Below are 19,118 nucleotides of genomic sequence, written 5' to 3'. Positions count from 1 at the left end.
AGTGGGGATTGAGGCTGGAACCAAACAAACTCTACCCGCTTGGACTTCAGGCATGGGATGTAGTAGTGAAATGACTGTGTAGTCCTGACAAACTGGTATTTGTTGTTATTGGTTTACTGCAAGAGTAATTCCGCCTTCCAAACCATGCTGCTCAGGACTATTTTGCAGGCAGCACCTTCACCTTGCATGTCTTGTTAGAAATGCTTGCAGGTGGGCGTTTTGCTGGTAAACAATTGAAGTGGGAAGGCATTGTAGGCTCATACTTGGCACAGTATGGATTGTGGTCGCCAAGTGTCTACTCAGGCGGACTTTGTTTTTAAAGAAATTATTTTAGATCCTGAACATTAAAAGATAGACATGTGAGAGATTTCTGTAGCCCAGTTTCAGGCATCAAAATCTTACAATACTGACTTGTATGTTCCCCTCTCTTCAGCTGGCCTGGTTATCACCTCCCCGTCAGGCTCCATGATCACCACCTCTTCCGGAGGGCACACCTTCCCGATTTCTGCTCCTCCTGCTATGATCATCTCAGCACTTCAGAGCTCCCAGGCCTTGCAGGTGGTGCCCGACCTCTCCAAGCTGAAAGATGGCAGCGGGCTTCCCAAGACCAGCCGAGGGCGCAAGAAGAAGCGGCTGCCTGACCCTACTATGCCTGATCTCCATGACCCCTATGACCTATCGAACGAGGATGATGATGAGCACCACAAGGACGGAAAAACATACAGGTACACAGCATCAGCAACTTAATTTTTTTTCTTGCTCCTTTGTTATACAGCGCATCATTGCATTCATATCTTCTACCCCATTCATCTTCCTTGCATTATACTCTCAATTTGGGCTCCTTTAATCGATCTTTCGTTGTCCTTTTTAGGTCGAGCGTTCGAGACCTCTTGTATATACTTGTGTATGTACTTTGTGGGCTCTGGACACGAGCCCTAGGACTTGTCTGCTTCCACTTAGAGACTTTTTTTTTTTAATTTGTATTTATAGTTTGCAAAGGTGAAAGTAGAGAAAGAGAGGAGTAGTAAAAAAAGAACAAGAGAAGGGAGAAGGAGAGAAAAGGAACAGGCGACAATCTGCCACATATCCCCACACAGGGGGTGTTAAAGAGCATTATTGCAAAAAAAAAGGATAAAAGAAAACCCAGATTGTGCATCAACAGGGACGGCAACCAGCAGAGACAACAGGAGTGCTAATGATATGGGCCTCCTGTCCACAATATCCGAAGTGCGCATTGAAGTCCCAGCGGTTGGTGCAAAGTCCCCAGCTGGAGAAGAATAATCCAAGCACGATCACAATCATAGCGTCCTCTCGCGAAGGCATATCAAGTCGCAACAAGAGAAAAACAACAACCCCAACTACCACCCCGCCTCCCCCCTCCCCTCCCCATCCCCCACCCCCCACCCAGTGGTGGCGACCAGCACTCATGCAAAACAGCAACATACACACCAGTGATTAAATTTGAAAGAGATGAAGTGCCCGTAGTGCTGAAGGGCAAACTGCCGAAGGCAAACCACGTGACAAAAATCTCACCAAGGGGCCCCAATTGAACATGAAGTTTTTAAAATTCCCCAGGAAGATATCTGAGAGTCGCTCCATACTCAGTAGACGCCATAGCCGTGCATGCCATAAAGAAATGGCAGGAGCAGTCGGGCTTTTCCAAGCGGCAGCCAAAGTCAGCTTGGCCGCCCCCAAGCATAGCCACATAATGCGCTTATCAGCCCTAGTCTGGTGTTCAAGCAGCGGGTCTCTGAGGCCCAACAAGACAAAGTCCATTGAATCCGGGAGTGGGTAACCCAGCACATCTTTAATGTGGGAGAGAATCTCGGACCAAAATGGTCGGATGGTGGGGCAGTCCCACCAGATGTGGCTGAAGTCGCCCAACATCCCGCAGCCCCGCCAGCACCTATCCGAGGTAGTCGGGAATATTCGGTGCAATTTGGACGGATACAAATACCAGTCGAACAGAAGCTTCATATGGGCCTCTCTGAGATCAGTAGAATGGTTATGTGCCGTCACATCCCACCACAAGCTCCTCCATTCGCTGTCGGAAATGTCCCTCCCAAGAGTACTCTCCCAGTGATCCATATACCGAGGCCTGGGGGACATTGTGGTGTCTAATAGCATCCCATACAGAAAAGAAATCGCCCCCTTCATGGTGGATGTGCGAAGGATAAAAGTTTCAAATTTCGTCAAAGGTCTGGTAGCTGCGTCCACCACTCCAGGCGACGTCGCCCAGTGCAGGAGCTGAAGGTGACGAAAGCGCTCTGTCGGCAGAACACCATAATCCCTCATACAATTATGGAAAGTGAGGGGCGAGGCACCATGGAACAGGTGGGTGAGGGCCCTATAACCACCCTCCCTCCAGACCTCAAAGGAACCCTCCGTCAACGCCGGAGGGAAGGCCGGGTTGAAATGGATCGGGGTGAACGGGGACGGGAATGTGGTCCACCGATCATCGCTACTGACCGTGTCCCAGACCTTTAACACCGTGCTGGTAGGGGTGCTAATGTACGCGTTTCTGGGCCGGTCCACCTTAGGTTTCCAAGCTAGGTCCCAGATGGAATGTCCCGCAACGCTTCGATCCATATGGAGCCAGTGCTTCTCCGAGAGCTGTTGGGACCATTCCACCAGAACCCTCAATTGGGCAGCCTTGTAATACAAGTTCATGTCCGGGAACCCCACCCCCCCCCTCCAGCCGTGGTCGTCGGAGAACCGCATACGGAAGTCGCGCCCGACCGCCTTGCCAGACGTATTTCAACATCAAGGCCTTAAGCCGACGGAAATAATCCACTCCTATCGGGATGGGCAAGGCTTGGAAGAGGTACAGGAGTTTAGGCAGGAGGACCATTTTAAGCGCATGAATCCTACCCAACCACAAGATATATTTGGGTTTCCACCACTCTAATTCCGCACGAATCAACGCCCGCATCGGAGGGAAATTAGCCTGGAATAAGGCGCCTATGGTAGAGGTCAGCCGTACGCCCAGGTATAACAGGGAGGAAGCTGACCACGAGAGTGGAGTAAGCGACCGGATCTGGTGCACCTCACCAGGCGGTAGGGTTAATTTCAAGATGTATGACTTATCAAAGTTAACTTTGAAGCCTGCCACTGTTTCATACTCGGATAGCACTGTATGGACATGGGGTAACGACAACGCCGGATCTCGAATGGACAACAATACGTCATCGGCGAAGAGTGAGATCTTATGTTGCTCACCCGTGAAGGGGAGACCCAAGATCCGCTCGTTTTCCCGGATCGCCAGCGCCAACGGTTCTATGCTAAGCGCAAAGAGAAGGGGCGAGAGCGGACAGCCCTGGCGTGTCCCTCAGGAGTGGTGGAAACTCCCGGACCTGTGACCGTTAACCAACACCCGAGAGGTTGGACTGTTGTAATTGGCCTCAAGCATTCTTATGAATCGGGGCGAGGACCTGAAGGCCACCAACGTGCGGTGTAAAAACCCCCAATCAACGCAATCAAAGGCTTTTTCCGCGTCAAGCCCTACCAACACTGCCGGTATCAAATGGATGACGCGCCGCAAATTGTCGTGAGTTTGTCTACCTTTAATGAATCCGGACTGATCTGGGTGGATCAGAGCTGGCATCAGGTCTTGCAGTCTGCCCGCAAGAATGGAGGAGTACAATTTAGCGTCCAGGTTAAGGAGCGCTATCGGACGGTAAGAGGCGCAGTAGGTAGGATCCTTCACCGGTTTGGGGATAATAGTAATCATGGTGTCTGATGTCCTACCCTCAGAGGCCATCGCGTTGAAGAGGGAAACTAGGTAGTCGCAGATGTCAGATGCAAATGTTTCGTAAAATAGGGCCGTGTAGCCGTCAGGACCGGGGACCTTATGTAGTTTCAGAGCCTTAATGGCGTCCAGCACCTCCTCCCTAGAGATGGGGGAAGACAACAAATCGTTCCATTCCCTGGAGACCCGTGGTAGAGGCAAACCGCCCAAGAACGCAGACTGGGCTTCTGGATCTAGAGCGTCGCCCGAGTAGAGATCCTCGTAGAAGCGACCAAAAATGGCCGCCTTGTCCACATCCTTATGTTGAATAGTACCCGTACGGTCCCGTATACCCCCGATGTAATCCCTCTCGCGCTTTTCTCGAAGCTGCCGGGCAAGGTGGCGTCCAACCTTATTGCCCTGGGAATAGGAGACACGTCTAAGACGTAGAAGGGTGAATTCCGCCCTGTTGTTGTAATGGGCCTTCAATTTCCCTCGCACCGCCGTAAGGGGGCGAAGGGTCACCCTGGAGGGGTTCGCCTTGTGCGCCTGCTCCGGGTCGCAAGCTCCGATTCCAGAGCTTCCCTCTCCTTCCGCTGAAGTTTGTTAAGATTCGCGTTAAGGGCGAGGCACGTACCCCGTAAGGAGGCCTTGCACGCATCCCACGTGGTATACACCGACGTGGGATGCGTCCACATCATTCGCCACACTTAAGTCGTGATCTTCCAGGGTGGCCACTCGTTCACCAATGCCGTCTACGTCCCTCCGGACCTCCCTTAGATCCGACGCTAGCTGGGCGCGAAGCTCTGAGATATCTTCCTTGATAGAGGCGAAAAGCTCCGTCATGAAGGCCTTGGTGGCGGGCGCCTCCTCGTCCGACTGTCTAGACGAACCACTAGCCCCCGGGGAAGATGGCGGCTGCGATGATGTAGATGCTCCGTCCTTTACCGTCCTCCCTTTGCGCGGCAAATTGGACATCACGGAGGCTCGGCCGTGCCGTGGAGTCAAGGCTATCGCATCCCCACCGGGGACGAAGAGTGCTCAGGAGTAACTGAGTCACGGGCGGCTGTCGCCCGATCAAGATGGCGGCTCAGGAGCTTACCGCCAGAGTCCAAAAAGCAATGCAGGGATAGTGTCGTCCGGCAATAAGGCCCGGGTTCTCCGCCTCTATCAACCGGGTCACCAAGGCAGCCAAACCACAACCCAGTCCACCGCCACCGGAGAGAAGACAGCGCGGGCCAGCCAGTTAGCCCGCAGGGTAGAATAGGCCTCTAGGTCCGCTCATATGCCGGACCTGGGTCCACCGCGCAGGGCCAATGCCTTCGACCCGTAGCCGTTGCACGCCACGGGCTCCACCTTAGAGTGTTGGGTCGCTCGCAGGGACGAGGAGGACACTTCGTCTCATCAGTGGACGCAGACAGCCGTCTCTGCGCCGTCCAGTAGCAGCCGCGCCCAGGCCGTACAGCCTCGCTAAGGATCCGAGGCACACCCTCCACGTGGCCAGTCGTCCGTTGAGGTCTTCGGTCCGTTACAGCAGAGCGCCCATGATCATCCCAGTGTCTCGTTAGTGCGGAGCAACACTGGCAGCGATAAGGGGGCAGAAGTGAACCGCTGCTCCGCGAAGCCACGCCCAGCCGGCGCCGGCTCCACTGCACTCACAGGCCGGCTTCTCCCTCACGCAAGGCCGGTGCGTAATAGGCCGGGTGACGAACTGTCCGTAGTGGCGCTGTACGGTCACCTAGGGTCTCGCCGGGGACACCGGACCTCTCCGCTCGATGCCGGTGGTCTCTGCGAGCGTCTCAGAGTCGATTGGCACCCCGAAGGCGATGCTATACAATGCTGGACAAGATGGGGGACTTTGTAGACGGGCACTTAATACTGCTGGGGGACTTCAACATGGTGTGGGACAGGGATTTATATAGTTCAGGGGCGCGCAGGGCAGATACTGGTGTCTTCTCGGAGGAAACGCAACGTCAAGTAGGCGAACTGGGACTGGTGGATAGCTGGCGCTAGTGGGGGCACCAGTTCGGGGGCCCCCAGGGCCATGGCCCGGGGTGTCTTCTCCAAAAGTACCATAGTACCCTGGGACCGTAGGGACAGAGACTCTCCAGCGCCCGACCATCAAGGAAGTCAGGGATCATGCCGCTCCAGAGCTCTGCCGAGTATCTGCAAGCGTGGCCGAGGCCACCGACACCACCGCAGATTCTCTCTCCTGCAAGCTAGCAGTGTGGTCCGGACGCCCCCGGTCCGGGGAAGAGCCAACTCGATGCCATGAGGGAGATCGGCGCCGTCGCCTCGATGGGGAGGGATGCGCCGCCTGAGAGGAAGGAACGTCCTCCAGCCCCAGAAGCTCTTTCGCGGCCTGCAGGGAGCGGATCTGCGCCAGCCTGTTCTGCCATCGGAATATTATACGGAAGGGGTGCCCCCAGGAATACGAGATGTTACGCTCCCGCAAAAAAGCAGTCACTGGGCGGAAGTCTCTCCTCTTCTGGAGCGTGGACGCCGCTAAGTCCTGAAATAGTTGCGGCCGATGGCCTCTAAACTGTAAGGAGGTGATGGCTCTAGCTTTCCGGAGGATATGCTCCTTCGTCTGAAAGTCATGCACACACACGAGGATGTCCGGGGGGGCCACCCCCTCGCCTGGGCAGGCCAACTCTGTGCACCCTGTCCATTTTGATTTCCTGCACGTCCTCCTCATCCAATACCTGCAGGAAGAGGGCCTGGACATACTCTCTCAAGTCTCCAGCCTCACCGTCCCAAGGAACCGCCCTGATGCGAATGTTGTTTCTCCTGGAGCGATTCTCCAAGTCCTCCGCATGGGCCTGCAGGTCCAAATTCTGCTCCGTAAGGCAAATAATATCCTGTTGTAGTTGGTGCACATCATTCGCCACACTTAAGTCGTGATCTTCCAGGGTGGCCACTCGTTCACCAATGCCGTCTACGTCCCTCCGGACCTCCCTTAGATCCGACGCTAGCTGGGCGCGAAGCTCTGAGATATCTTCCTTGATAGAGGCGAAAAGCTCCGTCATGAAGGCCTTGGTGGCGGGCGCCTCCTCGTCCGACTGTCTAGACGAACCACTAGCCCCCGGGGAAGATGGCGGCTGCGATGATGTAGATGCTCCGTCCTTTACCGTCCTCCCTTTGCGCGGCAAATTGGACATCACGGAGGCTCGGCCGTGCCGTGGAGTCAAGGCTATCGCATCCCCACCGGGGACGAAGAGTGCTCAGGAGTAACTGAGTCACGGGCGGCTGTCGCCTGATCAAGATGGCGGCTCAGGAGCTTACCGCCAGAGTCCAAAAAGCAATGCAGGGATAGTGTCGTCCGGCAATAAGGCCCGGGTTCTCCGCCTCTATCAACCGGGTCACCAAGGCAGCCAAACCACAACCCAGTCCACCGCCACCGGAGAGAAGACAGCGCGGGCCAGCCAGTTAGCCCGCAGGGTAGAATAGGCCTCTAGGTCCGCTCATATGCCGGACCTGGGTCCACCGCGCAGGGCCAATGCCTTCGACCCGTAGCCGTTGCACGCCACGGGCTCCACCTTAGAGTGTTGGGTCGCTCGCAGGGACGAGGAGGACACTTCGTCTCATCAGTGGACGCAGACAGCCGTCTCTGCGCCGTCCAGTAGCAGCCGCGCCCAGGCCGTACAGCCTCGCTAAGGATCCGAGGCACACCCTCCACGTGGCCAGTCGTCCGTTGAGGTCTTCGGTCCGTTACAGCAGAGCGCCCATGATCATCCCAGTGTCTCGATAGTGCGGAGCAACACTGGCAGCGATAAGGGGGCAGAAGTGAACCGCTGCTCCGCGAAGCCACGCCCAGCCGGCGCCGGCTCCACTGCACTCACAGGCCGGCTTCTCCCTCACGCAAGGCCGGTGCGTAATAGATCTGAAAGAAACACGTTAGTGTTAGATTCCTTACCTTAGAATATCCCCAGGCGTCAGTCTGGATCCGGAAACTTTTGCGTAGCAGTACCCCTGCGCGTCGGTAGGCGTCGTCTGCAGGCGTCCCCTGCGGCTCCGCGTCCGTCGTCGGCGTCGTGCGCCGTGATGACGTCGCTGGAGTACATAGACGCCGCCTCCGCGCGCTGACGTCAGTTCTTCTTTTTTCCGCGCCAGTGGACGCAGATCTGAAGAGCAGTACTCCGGTCTTTGACCAAGTTTTTTCGATTGTCTTTTTCTACTATTGTGCCTGATAGGATGCCAGGATTTAAGAATTGCGATGGCTGTGAGCGCACGATGTCGGTCACAGACCATCACCGCCTCTGCCTCCGGTGTCTGGGCCCCGACCACGACGTGGAATCCTGCGTCGACTGCCGGGCCCTTACCAACAAGGCTAGACGGGAGCGGTCCCGCAAGCTGCTGGAGCTCCGGGTGTCGGCCCCACGTCGGGACCGGGAGCGGTCCCGGTCCGGCCGGAGGTCGAGAGAGCGTTCGAGGGAGCGGTCGCGGAGCCGCGCCGGGCGCTCCGGAAGTCGACGCCACTCGTCATCCTCGTCAGGTAAGAAACACAAGAAGTCGGGGCGTCGTCATCGTACCCCCGACTCCCCCCGACGCTCGCGCGATGCGGCCGGGGGCTCGGGTGACCCCATCCCCGCGGCTCCGCGAGAGTCGCCGGCGCGGCCTGCCTCATACCCTCCGGTCCCTGGGCATGGCGCGACGCCTGAGGAGATCGAGGCGTTCCTCATGGCCATGAGGGCGCTCGCTTCTCCGACGGGGCCTACGGCGCCTTCGGGCCCAGTGCTACCGTCTGGGGGCCCTGGCGGTTCGGGTGTCCCTGCCTCGGCGCCGCCGACGGCTCCGACCCCGGCGCCGCAGGGACCTTCGGGATCGGCGCCGGCTGGTCTTCCGGCCTCCCCGGCGCCGTTGCCATCGGGGTTACCCCCGACGCCGCCCCCGCGCGGCGCCGGTTCTCCGCTGCCGGTTCCGGCCGGCGGTGGGGTTCCGACGCCGGCTCCGGGCGGCGCCGTCCCCTTACCTTCTCCGACGCCGGACGCGGCGCCGGACGGGCGTCGATCGACGCCGGTCCCGGCGCCGGTGGGGCCCATGAACCCCGAGGAGCCGGTCTTCATCATTGACTCCGAATACGGAGAGGATGAGGAGTACGGTGAAGGTTGGGAGGGGTCCGAGGACCCTCTGGCTCGCGAGTGCCAGTATGACCCGGACTGGACGGGTGACTTGGGGGATGCCAGTGGTTTGGACGACTCCCCTAACCCTGGTTTGATCTCTCCTCCAACCGTGGCATCGGTGGAGGGAGCTGCCTATTCTGTGGTGCTGATGAGGGCTGCCAAGGCCTTAAACCTTGAGCTCCCCGTCGCGGCCGTGAGGCCTAACATCCTCACCGAGGTCTTCAAACCGCAGTCATGCCCTTTGGAGCCTCTGCTGCCGTTTAATGAAGCCTTGTCTGACGTTCTGTTGGGCACGTGGTCCAGGCCCGCTTCAGGTGCGCCTGTTGATCGGAACGTGGCCAGGCGCCACCGTCCTTGTCCGGACGACCCCAAGTACCTGTCTACCCACCCCACTCCTGAGAGTCTGGTGATCCAGGCCTCGACCTCCCAGTCCGCATTCCCGTCGGCCCCGCCCGACCGGGAATCCAAGAGGTATGACCAGTTTGGCAAAAAGGTCTTCTCGTCCATTAGTTTGGGCCTGCGGTCTTGCAACACCGCCTGCCTCTTGGGCCGCTACACCCACTCTGTGTGGGATACGGTCGCGGAGCTGCTGCCAGAATGCCCCATGGAGGTGCGGGCAAAGCTCGGTCAAGCTGTAGCTGAGGGCCGGGATGCAGCGAAATATTCCATTCGGTGTGGTCTTGATACGACCGACTCGCTGGGCAGGGCTATGTCTACGACGGTGGCGATTCGTCGTCACGCCTGGCTGAGATCCGCCAATTTTTCGGCTGATGTCCAAAATACCCTGATGGACATGCCGTTTGATGGCTGTCACCTGTTCGGTGACAAAGCGGACCACGCGCTGGAACGCTTCAAGGACTCCAGGGTCACGGCCAAGTCCTTGGGTCTCTCGACCCAGCGTCAGCAACCGGGTTCGTTTCGTCCCTTTCGTGGCCAAGGAAGGGGCGCCCCCACACGTGCTGCCAGCCACGCGCCGCAACAATCCTTCCAACGCGGTGGCGGCCGTGGAAACCGCCGTGGTGGCGGTCGGGGACAACGGCGGGGTCAGACCACACCTTCCCCCGCAGCATCTACCCCAAAATCCTCCTAGTCCGTGCTTTCGGCCCCATGTGACGCCAGTGGGTGGCAGGGTTCGCCATCACCACGCTCACTGGCGCACGATCACTTCGGACAGGTGGGTGCTGCAAATTGTCCGAAGGGGCTACTCCCTCCCCTTCGAGACCTCTCCTCCAGCCATGCCACCGCAGAACCACCGTGTGTCGGGGGACCACTTGACACTTCTGCAGGAGGAAGTTACGGCCCTCTTGGCCAAGGGGGCCGTCGAGCGCGTTCCTGGGCCAGAAGTAGGGCGTGGTTGTTATTCCCACTACTTTCTGGTGCCCAAGAAGGACAAGGGGGGCCTACGTCCTATCTTGGATCTAAGGAACGTCAACGGCTTCCTCCGGAAGGAGAAGTTCAAGATGTTGACGTTAGCTCAGGTCTTGGCTGCTCTAGACCCGCAAGACTGGATGGTAGCGTTGGACTTGCAGGACGCCTATTTTCACATCCCCGTCCTGCCGGCCCACCGGCGTTACCTGCGGTTCACGGTAGGCCAGGAGCACTTTCAGTTTATCGTGCTCCCCTTCGGCCTTACCAGCGCCCCACGGGTGTTCACAAAGGTGATGGCGGTGGTCGCAGCCCATCTGCGCAGGTTAGGGGTTTCAGTCTTCCCCTACCTAGACGACTGGTTGTTGAAGGCGGGCTCGCCCCAGACAGTCGTCCACCACCTTCAGATGACGGCAGACCTCTTGCACGGCCTGGGGTTCTCCATCAACGTGCCGAAATCACACCTGTGTCCCTCTCAAAAGCTCCTTTTCATCGGAGCGGTTCTGGACTCGGCGCAGTTTCGGGTTTATCCTCCGGAACGGCGGGTTCGGGATATTCAGGCTTTGATTCCCATCTTTCAGCCGCTATCCCGAGTCTCGGTCAGGTTGACGCTGCGGCTGCTGGGACTGATGGCTTCCTGCATCCTTCTGGTGCATCACGCCAGGTGGCGGATGCGGGCTCTGCAGTGGGACCTGAAGTTTCAGTGGGCCCAGCATCAGGGCAACTTGTCCGACCACGTCTTGATCTCGGAGGGCACTGCGAGACAACTGCAGTGGTGGCTTACGGACCGCGATTGGGTCAGGGGCAAGTCCCTCTCCCTTCCCCAACCGGAGCACGTTGTCGTGACGGACGCGTCCCTCCAGGGCTGGGGTGGCCACTTGGGAGAGGCAGAGATCAGAGGCATCTGGTCTCCGGCGGAGTCCCGGCTCCATATCAATCTGTTGGAGCTACGGGCGATTCGTCTGGCACTGAAGGCATTCCTCCCCTTTGTCAACGGGAGTGTAGTGCAGGTGTTCACCGACAACACCACCGCCATGTGGTACTGCAACAAACAGGGCGGTGTGGGGTCGTGGACCCTTTGCCAGGAGGCTCTGCGCCTCTGGCAATGGCTGGAACGTCAGGGCGTGACTCTGACGGTTCAACACCTGGCAGGTTCTCTGAACGCCAGGGCGGACGAACTCAGCCGTCGGTGCTCGATGGATCACGAATGGCGTCTGAACTCGGACGTGGCGCAAGGCATCTTTCTGCAATGGGGAGAGCCTTGGTTAGATCTATTCGCCACAGAAGAGAACGCGCAATGTCATCAGTTCTGCGCGTTGGAGTTTCCAAGACGGCACTCGCACGGCGACGCCTTTCGGCGCGAGTGGAGTTGCGGTCTGTTATACGCCTTTCCGCCTATACCACTTCTGCCCAGAGTGCTGAAGAAGATCAGGCGCGACCGGGCCCAAGTTATCCTTGTGGCTCCGGACTGGGCTCGAAGGTACTGGTATCCCGAGCTACTCAGCATGTCAGTCGGTCCCCCGATCCGCCTGCCCCTTCAGGAGGACCTTCTGTCGCAGCAGCAGGGGACGGTCCTCCACCCGAACCTGTCCAGTCTCCACCTCCATGCTTGGAGATTGAGCGGCGGCAGTTGAGGCCATTTGACTTGCCTCCTGAAGTCTGTGATGTTATTCTGGCAGCCAGGCGTCCCTCCACTAAGTCGGTATACGCCTGTCGGTGGAACAGATTTGTGGCATGGTGCACAGCAAAGGCTGTGGATCCTCTTTCTGCCCCTCTTTCGGAGGTTCTTCTGTTTCTTCTTTCTCTTGCCCAGCAGGGCTCTGCTCTGGGCACTATCAAGGGCTACCTTTCTGCCCTTTCAGCCTTTTTGAGGCTTCCTGATCAGCCTTCTTTGTTCAAATCCCCGATTGTAACTCGATTCTTGAAAGGCGTCACTCACATGTTTCCACCTGTTCCGTTTGTAATGCCTCAGTGGGATTTGAACCTGGTTCTAACTTTCCTGATGTGCGCTCCCTTTGAGCCCCTTCATTCTTGCCCTCTCCGTCTCCTGACTTTAAAGACGGCTTTCCTGGTTGCCATCACCTCTGCCAGGAGGGTGAGTGAGCTCCAGGCTCTTTCTGTCCAACCTCCTTTCCTGTCCATTCATCCTGACAAGGTGGTTCTGAGGACTAGACCTTCTTTCCTGCCCAAGGTTGTTTCGGCCTTTCACATCGGGCAGTCCATCACCCTCCCTTCCTTCTTCCCGCCTCCGCATCCTTCAAAGGATGAAGAGCGGCTCCATCGTCTGGACCCAAAACGTGCGCTTTCATTTTACATGGATCGCACACGCCAGTTCCGGGTGGATGACCACCTGTTTGTTGGCTACGTGGGTGCGAAGAAGGGACGGGCGGTTTGTAAACGAACCATCTCTCGATGGGTCGTCCTCTGCATCAAAGCGTGCTACTCTTTGGCTCGGAAGGAGCCTCCTGTTGGGCTGAGGGCCCATTCCACTCGGGCCACGGCGGCTACTACTGCCCTGGGCCGGGGAGTCCCCTTGCAGGACATTTGCCAGGCGGCTACGTGGGCCTCGCTGCACACCTTTGCGAGGCACTACTGCCTGGACAGTCAAGTCCGGAGGGATGGCTTCTTTGGCCGTTCTGTCCTCCAGGACTTTCTGGTGTAGTTTTGTATTGGTTCGCAGACCCACCACCGGGGTTGGTATTGCTGGGGTATGTATTCTAAGGTAAGGAATCTAACACTAACGTGTTTCTTTCAGATGAACAAGTTACTTACCTTCGGTAACGATATATCTGTAAGAAACATTAGTTAGTGTTAGATTCCTTACCGAACCCACCCATCCTCCCCGTTCTGCGAACTGATACCTAGGGTTAAGGTCATCCCTTTCAGGGCCCTAGTTTGTACATGGCACCAGTGTTGGTTCTCTCATGGCTCTGCGTCTCCTGGCGCGGAAAAGCTGTGTGCAAAGAACTGACGTCAGCGCGCGGAGGCGGCGTCTATGTACTCCAGCGACGTCATCACGGCGCACGACGCCGACGACGGACGCGGAGCCGCAGGGGACGCCTGCAGACGACGCCTACCGACGCGCAGGGGTACTGCTACGCAAAAGTTTCCGGATCCAGACTGACGCCTGGGGATATTCTAAGGTAAGGAATCTAACACTAACTAATGTTTCTTACAGATATATCGTTACCGAAGGTAAGTAACTTGTTCGCCGGGTGACGAACTGTCTGTAGTGGCGCTGTACGGTCACCTAGCGTCTCGCCGGGGACACCGGACCTCTCCGCTCGATGCCGGTGGTCTCTGAGAGCGTCTCAGAGTCGATTGGCACCCCGAAGGCGATGCTATACAATGCTTAGCAGATCGGGCGCCGGAGCGACTCGAAAGCACGTCTTACTCCGACGCCATCTTGGCCACTCCTTAGACTTTTTTTCTGTTCAACTACCTCTATTTAACTGTCTTGATAGGAAATGACCAGCAGAGCTCAGTAAAATACCAGAATCACTTTAGCATTCTCTAGATTCCAGTCCATAGTCCAGAATCATTTTAGCATTCTCTAGATTCCAGTCCAATGTCTTTCACGAGCACCCGGAGACAATATATTTTTTCAGATCATGCATTTTCTGTGATATAAGCACCGAAAGCCCTGATTTTATATTGAAAACGAAAATAACATTCGACTTTGCTGTTGTGGCCTACAAGCTGGATGGTAGGGTGCTATGTCTGTGAAAGCATAGTTAGGAAATTTGGTGGGAGACGTTGCTGGCATTATCGATAATCCCCACTCACTGTCCGTGTCTGGGTGTTGAAGATTGGGAGATGGGTGTGTCATTGCATGGATCCTTGGCATGTCAAGCTCTAAGGAGGCACGTCTGGCGTTATGTGCTGCTAGTAGTAGCTTTCAGACAAAAGAAAATAGTATGCATTTTGCCATGAAGTTCTTTATTTCTGCTTGGCAATCTCACAAAGTTTCAAAAAACGCCCTTCTCCGTAGTAACATTTAATAAAATGTTCTGTCTTACTCCTAAATTCAACCAAATACAGGGCTATCTTGCAGGCAAATGAAAGAGAACTAGATGGACTTTGAACTGGGCTTGCAAGAAGTTATAGCTCTGAAGGACACTTAATTAAATCCTGAAAAAGGTAAAGCATAAATACCTTATCAGTTCTTTTGATTCTACCCTCTTGGAAAAAAGCAAAAACATTCATATTCAGGTCAGAGGGACTCAGCACTGCAACCTTGAGGATGCTGTTACGCCTCATATGTCAACTTGCTTGGAGAACCGAATTGAACAGAGCACAAGCTCCACAGTACCCATGATATTGTAACAACACATTTGACTAGGGTATTGGCGGTCCCCAGCTTATGAAAGAGGGCTATTATTTGGTGTTTGATCATGGAAAACCCTGTGGTTGCAGTTGTACGAATTACATTTCTTATGGAGTTAAAATGTCCCTGATCCAGGAACTAACCCTGGTGGACTGACCGATATGTGCTCTAGAAAATGAAGTGCTTTCAGGCACGACAGAGCAACACTTTTGATGGCGGCCAAACACCTGCTGGTACACCTAAAATGCCTAGATTATGAGGAATATGTAACTAGACTATGAAGGCAACAGTGTGGGGTGCTTTGACCCAGCTCAAATACCAATCTGTGCCATCTGAAAACAATTGGGCCTGGTTGCTAATGCCCAATCTGAAATATATAAAACATTTGCTACTTACTGTCTAGAACTGTACGACAATCCCATGGAACTAACAGAATAGAATCACTCAAATTTAAATTCTTAGATCAAACCCCAATTCCCAAATTCTCTTCGAACCAGACACAAATTGTAAACATTGCTTTGGAGGCGCAAGGGAGCAAAAATGCTTTTGATTAACCTGCATGGGGTTAATCACCAGGACTGAATTGTCTGCTCCCTAAATTCAATGCCATATACAAGGCGACTTTGGGCACTAAACTGCATAATATATATGTGGCAGCTATACATGGGTGTTGCCGAGGTCGGCCAGGAAACCTATGATTATTGTACTTCCCAAACAGGGCTAGGATCCACTGGATGGTAAATATCGATTGTTGTCATTGCTAAATACCGAATCAAAAGTACTAGGTAGGGCCTTCAGTAATTCTTTGCTCCATCTCTAAAAACATTATCACCATGATCTTGCTCATGTTGTTCCATGTTATGGACTTTGCACGTTCAATGAAATGATCTCTGGGTGTAGCCTCCTTAGATATAGGCAATGCATTTGGCACTTACAGGCACATGCATCAATATTGCATTTTGTGATTCCTTAATTGCGAAAAAGAAGGTATCGCAATTAAGGAATTGCAAACTGCAATGCATCAAGAAATCGCTATAAAAATAGCGATGTCTTCAAATTCCTTAATTGCGATTCTCTAATTGAGAATCGCAATTAAGGAATACTTCCCCATCCATTCCTATGGGCCTAGAGGCCCATAGGAATAAATGGAAAGACATTCTTAATTTGCAATTCACCATTGAAAATTCGCAAATTAAGAATGCAATTTCATGGGTGCAGGGGTGTCATGTCCAAAGGACACCCTGTTGCACCCCTGAAATATGCTTAGGAGTACATTTTGCACACTCACATGCCCCAAGGGCATGTGTGTGTGTAAAATGGAACTTTGAAAAATGCACATTAGTGCATTTTTCAAAGTTTTCGCAAATTACCATGAAGGTCAACTTCATGGTAATTTGCTCCCCTTATTTGCGAATTTGCAATTTTTTTTGAAGTTTGATGCATTGCATTAAAGGAATCTCAATTTGAGATTCCTTAAATGCAATCGCAATTTAAGAAATCGCAATTTTGCGATTTCTTAAATTGTGAAAATAACAAAAATGTTAATGCATCCCAGAAATGGGAATTGCATTCGCAAACGGCCGAATTTTGCGATTCGCACAGTTTGCGAATGCAATTTCCTTTGATGCATGTGGCTGCAAGTCTCTCTCTTATCTGTTTAGGTAACTGGCAAATATAGGAATAACCAGACACATGGAAATAAACAGTTACTATTCACGCAACCTCACGCAACCGCTAGTTAGGCTTTGCACTGGTCAAGGGTTTTCCAGTGGGTGGCAAACCATCAGGGGAACGAGGCAGGGATGCCCCCTTTCACCCATGTATTTTGTGTTGGCTTTTGAACCATTGCTATGTCAGTTATTGACACGCGATCTCAACTGGGGCATTGATCTTCTTAGACTACATGTAGCAGCTCTATACACAAATGATGCCTTACTGTTTTAGAGGAATCCTGATGACCACACAAGCTCTACTGCATTGATCTCCCAGATTTTGGAGCAGTGTCTAGTTTCTGGATTAACTGGTGCAAGTCTTGTCTATTTCCCCTCAGACCATTGTACCCTACAGAAAGAGTGCCGAACACTGCGAGGATGGTATGATGAGAACCTAGCCCTTTCAAATATTTGGGGGGTTAGATTTGCCATAATAAGTTTAGGGGAGGCATCCTAGAAAAGGCTGTTTGAGCTGTAAAGGCAGGTGTTGACCTTTTCAACTAGGTTCCTGCAAGTGGGTAGGGTAGCAATAGCCAAAATGATCATCCTCCCCATATTTGTATATTTGTCCTATGCAATGCTTCTGGTACTCAAACGATCCTTCTTACAAGAATTACGCACCATAATATGAAACGTAATATGGGGTAAACATGGATAAAGTCTTTCAATAGACTAGATCATTTGAATAAAGGAGGCTGGGGTGGGGGTACCTAACCTGCAAACCTACAATGCGTTGGCACAACTGATATAGTTATCCAGATGGTTGAATATAAAGATCGATTCTGGGGCGATGGACCCAACAAGCTATATGGGAGATAGATTTACTAAGGGTAGTAATGGTGAAGACTATTATAAACAATACACACCAGAGATTTATATGCATGTTCAAACATGTTGGCTGACTTAAAAGACATGGGTGGCAATTGCTTTGTTGTACACACCAAAGTTACCCCTGTGGCCCATGCCTTAATTTGCTAATGTGCTAAAGCCTAGAGCACACGTCTGGGATCAAGTCGGCAAGTCGATCCTGCAGCTCAAATCGAAAAAATACACATCAGGCCAAGCATTTAGTAACAGGTAGATTACATCTTGCAGCAAATTAAGAAAACATGAAAGTTGAAATCACAGCTCCACTACACCGGGGTCTCTCCCTCCGTCCCCTCCCCAGGGGGAACACAATCAAAATAGCAACATCAGTGGGGGTTCTAAAAAAGCAGAGGCGCTTATGGAAAGGGAGAGAGCAGTCACTGACCAGCGCTGGCAGCTGCTGCGGACACAGGGCCGGCGGGGAGCTCGGGAGAGCCCGCGCCACTTTGATGGGACCGGGAAAGCAGATGGGTAACCAGAGGGCCCCAAATGTCTACACGTTGAGACCTGGTAGGCATTGAATCCCAGAACTCCGATAGGAGAATCTGGCACCAAGAGGCATCCTCCAACCAACTCTCTGCTTTGGGGCAGGCCGATGACCCCAACACATGGCCACCCTGCGCCTAGCAAGGACCAGCAGCATCGAGATAAGACGTCGAAGCATCCGGACAGAATTTAACGAAGACGAGAAGGCACAGGGGTGGATCGGGATGCACTGCAGTGCCAGTGATGTCAGAGATGGTGGAACACACCACCCGCCAGAACTCCGAGACCTTAGGGCATAGCCACGCTAAATGGGCAAAGTCTGCGGCAGGAGCAGCGCAACGCACACAATTGTCCCCAGGAATTAGCCCGTGCCTGTGGAGCTGCACTGGGGTGCAGTACAGCCTGTGTGGATACTTGAAATGGACCAGACTGAGCCGTTACTTCGGTGACCACTTTTTCGTCTGATTACAGCAATATAGCCAGTCAGCCTGCGAAATGTCGATACCGAGATCCTCACCCCATGCCTCCCACGCGCAATCCGAGGAAACTGGGGCGGACACTAGGGTGAGAGCGTATAGTTTATTGACTAATTTGTGCGTCGACAGGGAAGTATATATGAAATCCAGAGCCGGCATGGTGGGCTGGGGCTGAGGGAATGTGGGGTGCAGTTTCCGGCAAGTGGCACTCAGCTGATAGAATAAAAGCGTGTCCTGCGGCCCTGAGAAATCGGGAAGAGAGTAGGTGTTCTCTGGGTATAAATCCGCCACCGTCCTCAAACCCAACCGTGTCACATGTCTAGACATGCTGGAAGACTGAAGTGAGGGGAAATCTGGGTGGTTCACTATTGGCACGGAGTTGGCAGTCGAGGGATCCTGGAAAGCAGACGCAGGCCAGACCAGGCCCATCGCAGCGTCTCAACCGTGTCGACCTCCGCCTGTGGGCGCACCGCGGGCACAAACAAAGCCGTGGACAAAGGCCAGGGAGAAGCTACATCCGTCTCGACTGCGATGTGAGGCTGATAAGGGGTAGGGTGAATGCAAAAATGCAGCAAGCTGGCCTGGGCATACAAAGCATAGATCTTGAAGGTCAGGCGCACCCATCCCACCGGCAGAAAGGGGGAGAGTAAGGATATCATAAGCTACTCTTGGCTGTTTACCCGCCCAACGAGCGAAATGAGGGAGCGTAATTTGCGAAAGAAATCAGAAGTGAGCGGGTTAGGGATGTTTAAAAACAGATAGAGAAATTTAGGAAGGACCACCATTTTTGGCGATTGTGATTCGGCCCGCCAAAGATAACCGAAGTCGGCTCCACGATGGAATCCTGGATTCCAGCCAGTCTACTACACACCCGAAGTTAGACCTCCACAGTTCATCCAGATCCCTACTCAGCCAGATGCCCAAATAGCGCGTGGGGCCAGAAGCCCACACAAGCGGAAAGTCAGGTGGGAATGGCACGGTGGCATCCGTCAAGGGGAATAGAACAGACTTGCTCCAGTTCACCTGGATGCCCGA

At 54.1% G+C, this 19,118-nt stretch overlaps 1 protein-coding gene across 6 annotated transcripts in view; it reads left to right on the top strand.

The window, feature by feature from the left end:
* ZNF384 (zinc finger protein 384) overlaps nucleotides 1-19,118 on the top strand; it is a 197,037-nt gene that overhangs the window by 33,705 nt on the left and 144,214 nt on the right. For all 6 annotated transcript variants that reach the window (XM_086932905.1, XM_086932906.1, XM_086932907.1 and 3 more), the window contains one exon: nucleotides 434-725. In XM_086932905.1, the coding sequence (XP_086789031.1) occupies nucleotides 434-725 (292 nt within the window). The remainder of the gene's footprint in view (nucleotides 1-433; nucleotides 726-19,118) is intronic.

The sequence above is a fragment of the Lissotriton vulgaris genome, chromosome 7, assembly GCF_964263255.1.
Source record: "Lissotriton vulgaris chromosome 7, aLisVul1.2, whole genome shotgun sequence".
Classification (NCBI taxonomy): domain Eukaryota; kingdom Metazoa; phylum Chordata; class Amphibia; order Caudata; family Salamandridae; genus Lissotriton; species Lissotriton vulgaris.
The sequence above is the reverse complement of the archived record's forward strand: the minus strand, read 5'-3'. Positions and strand labels throughout refer to the sequence as shown.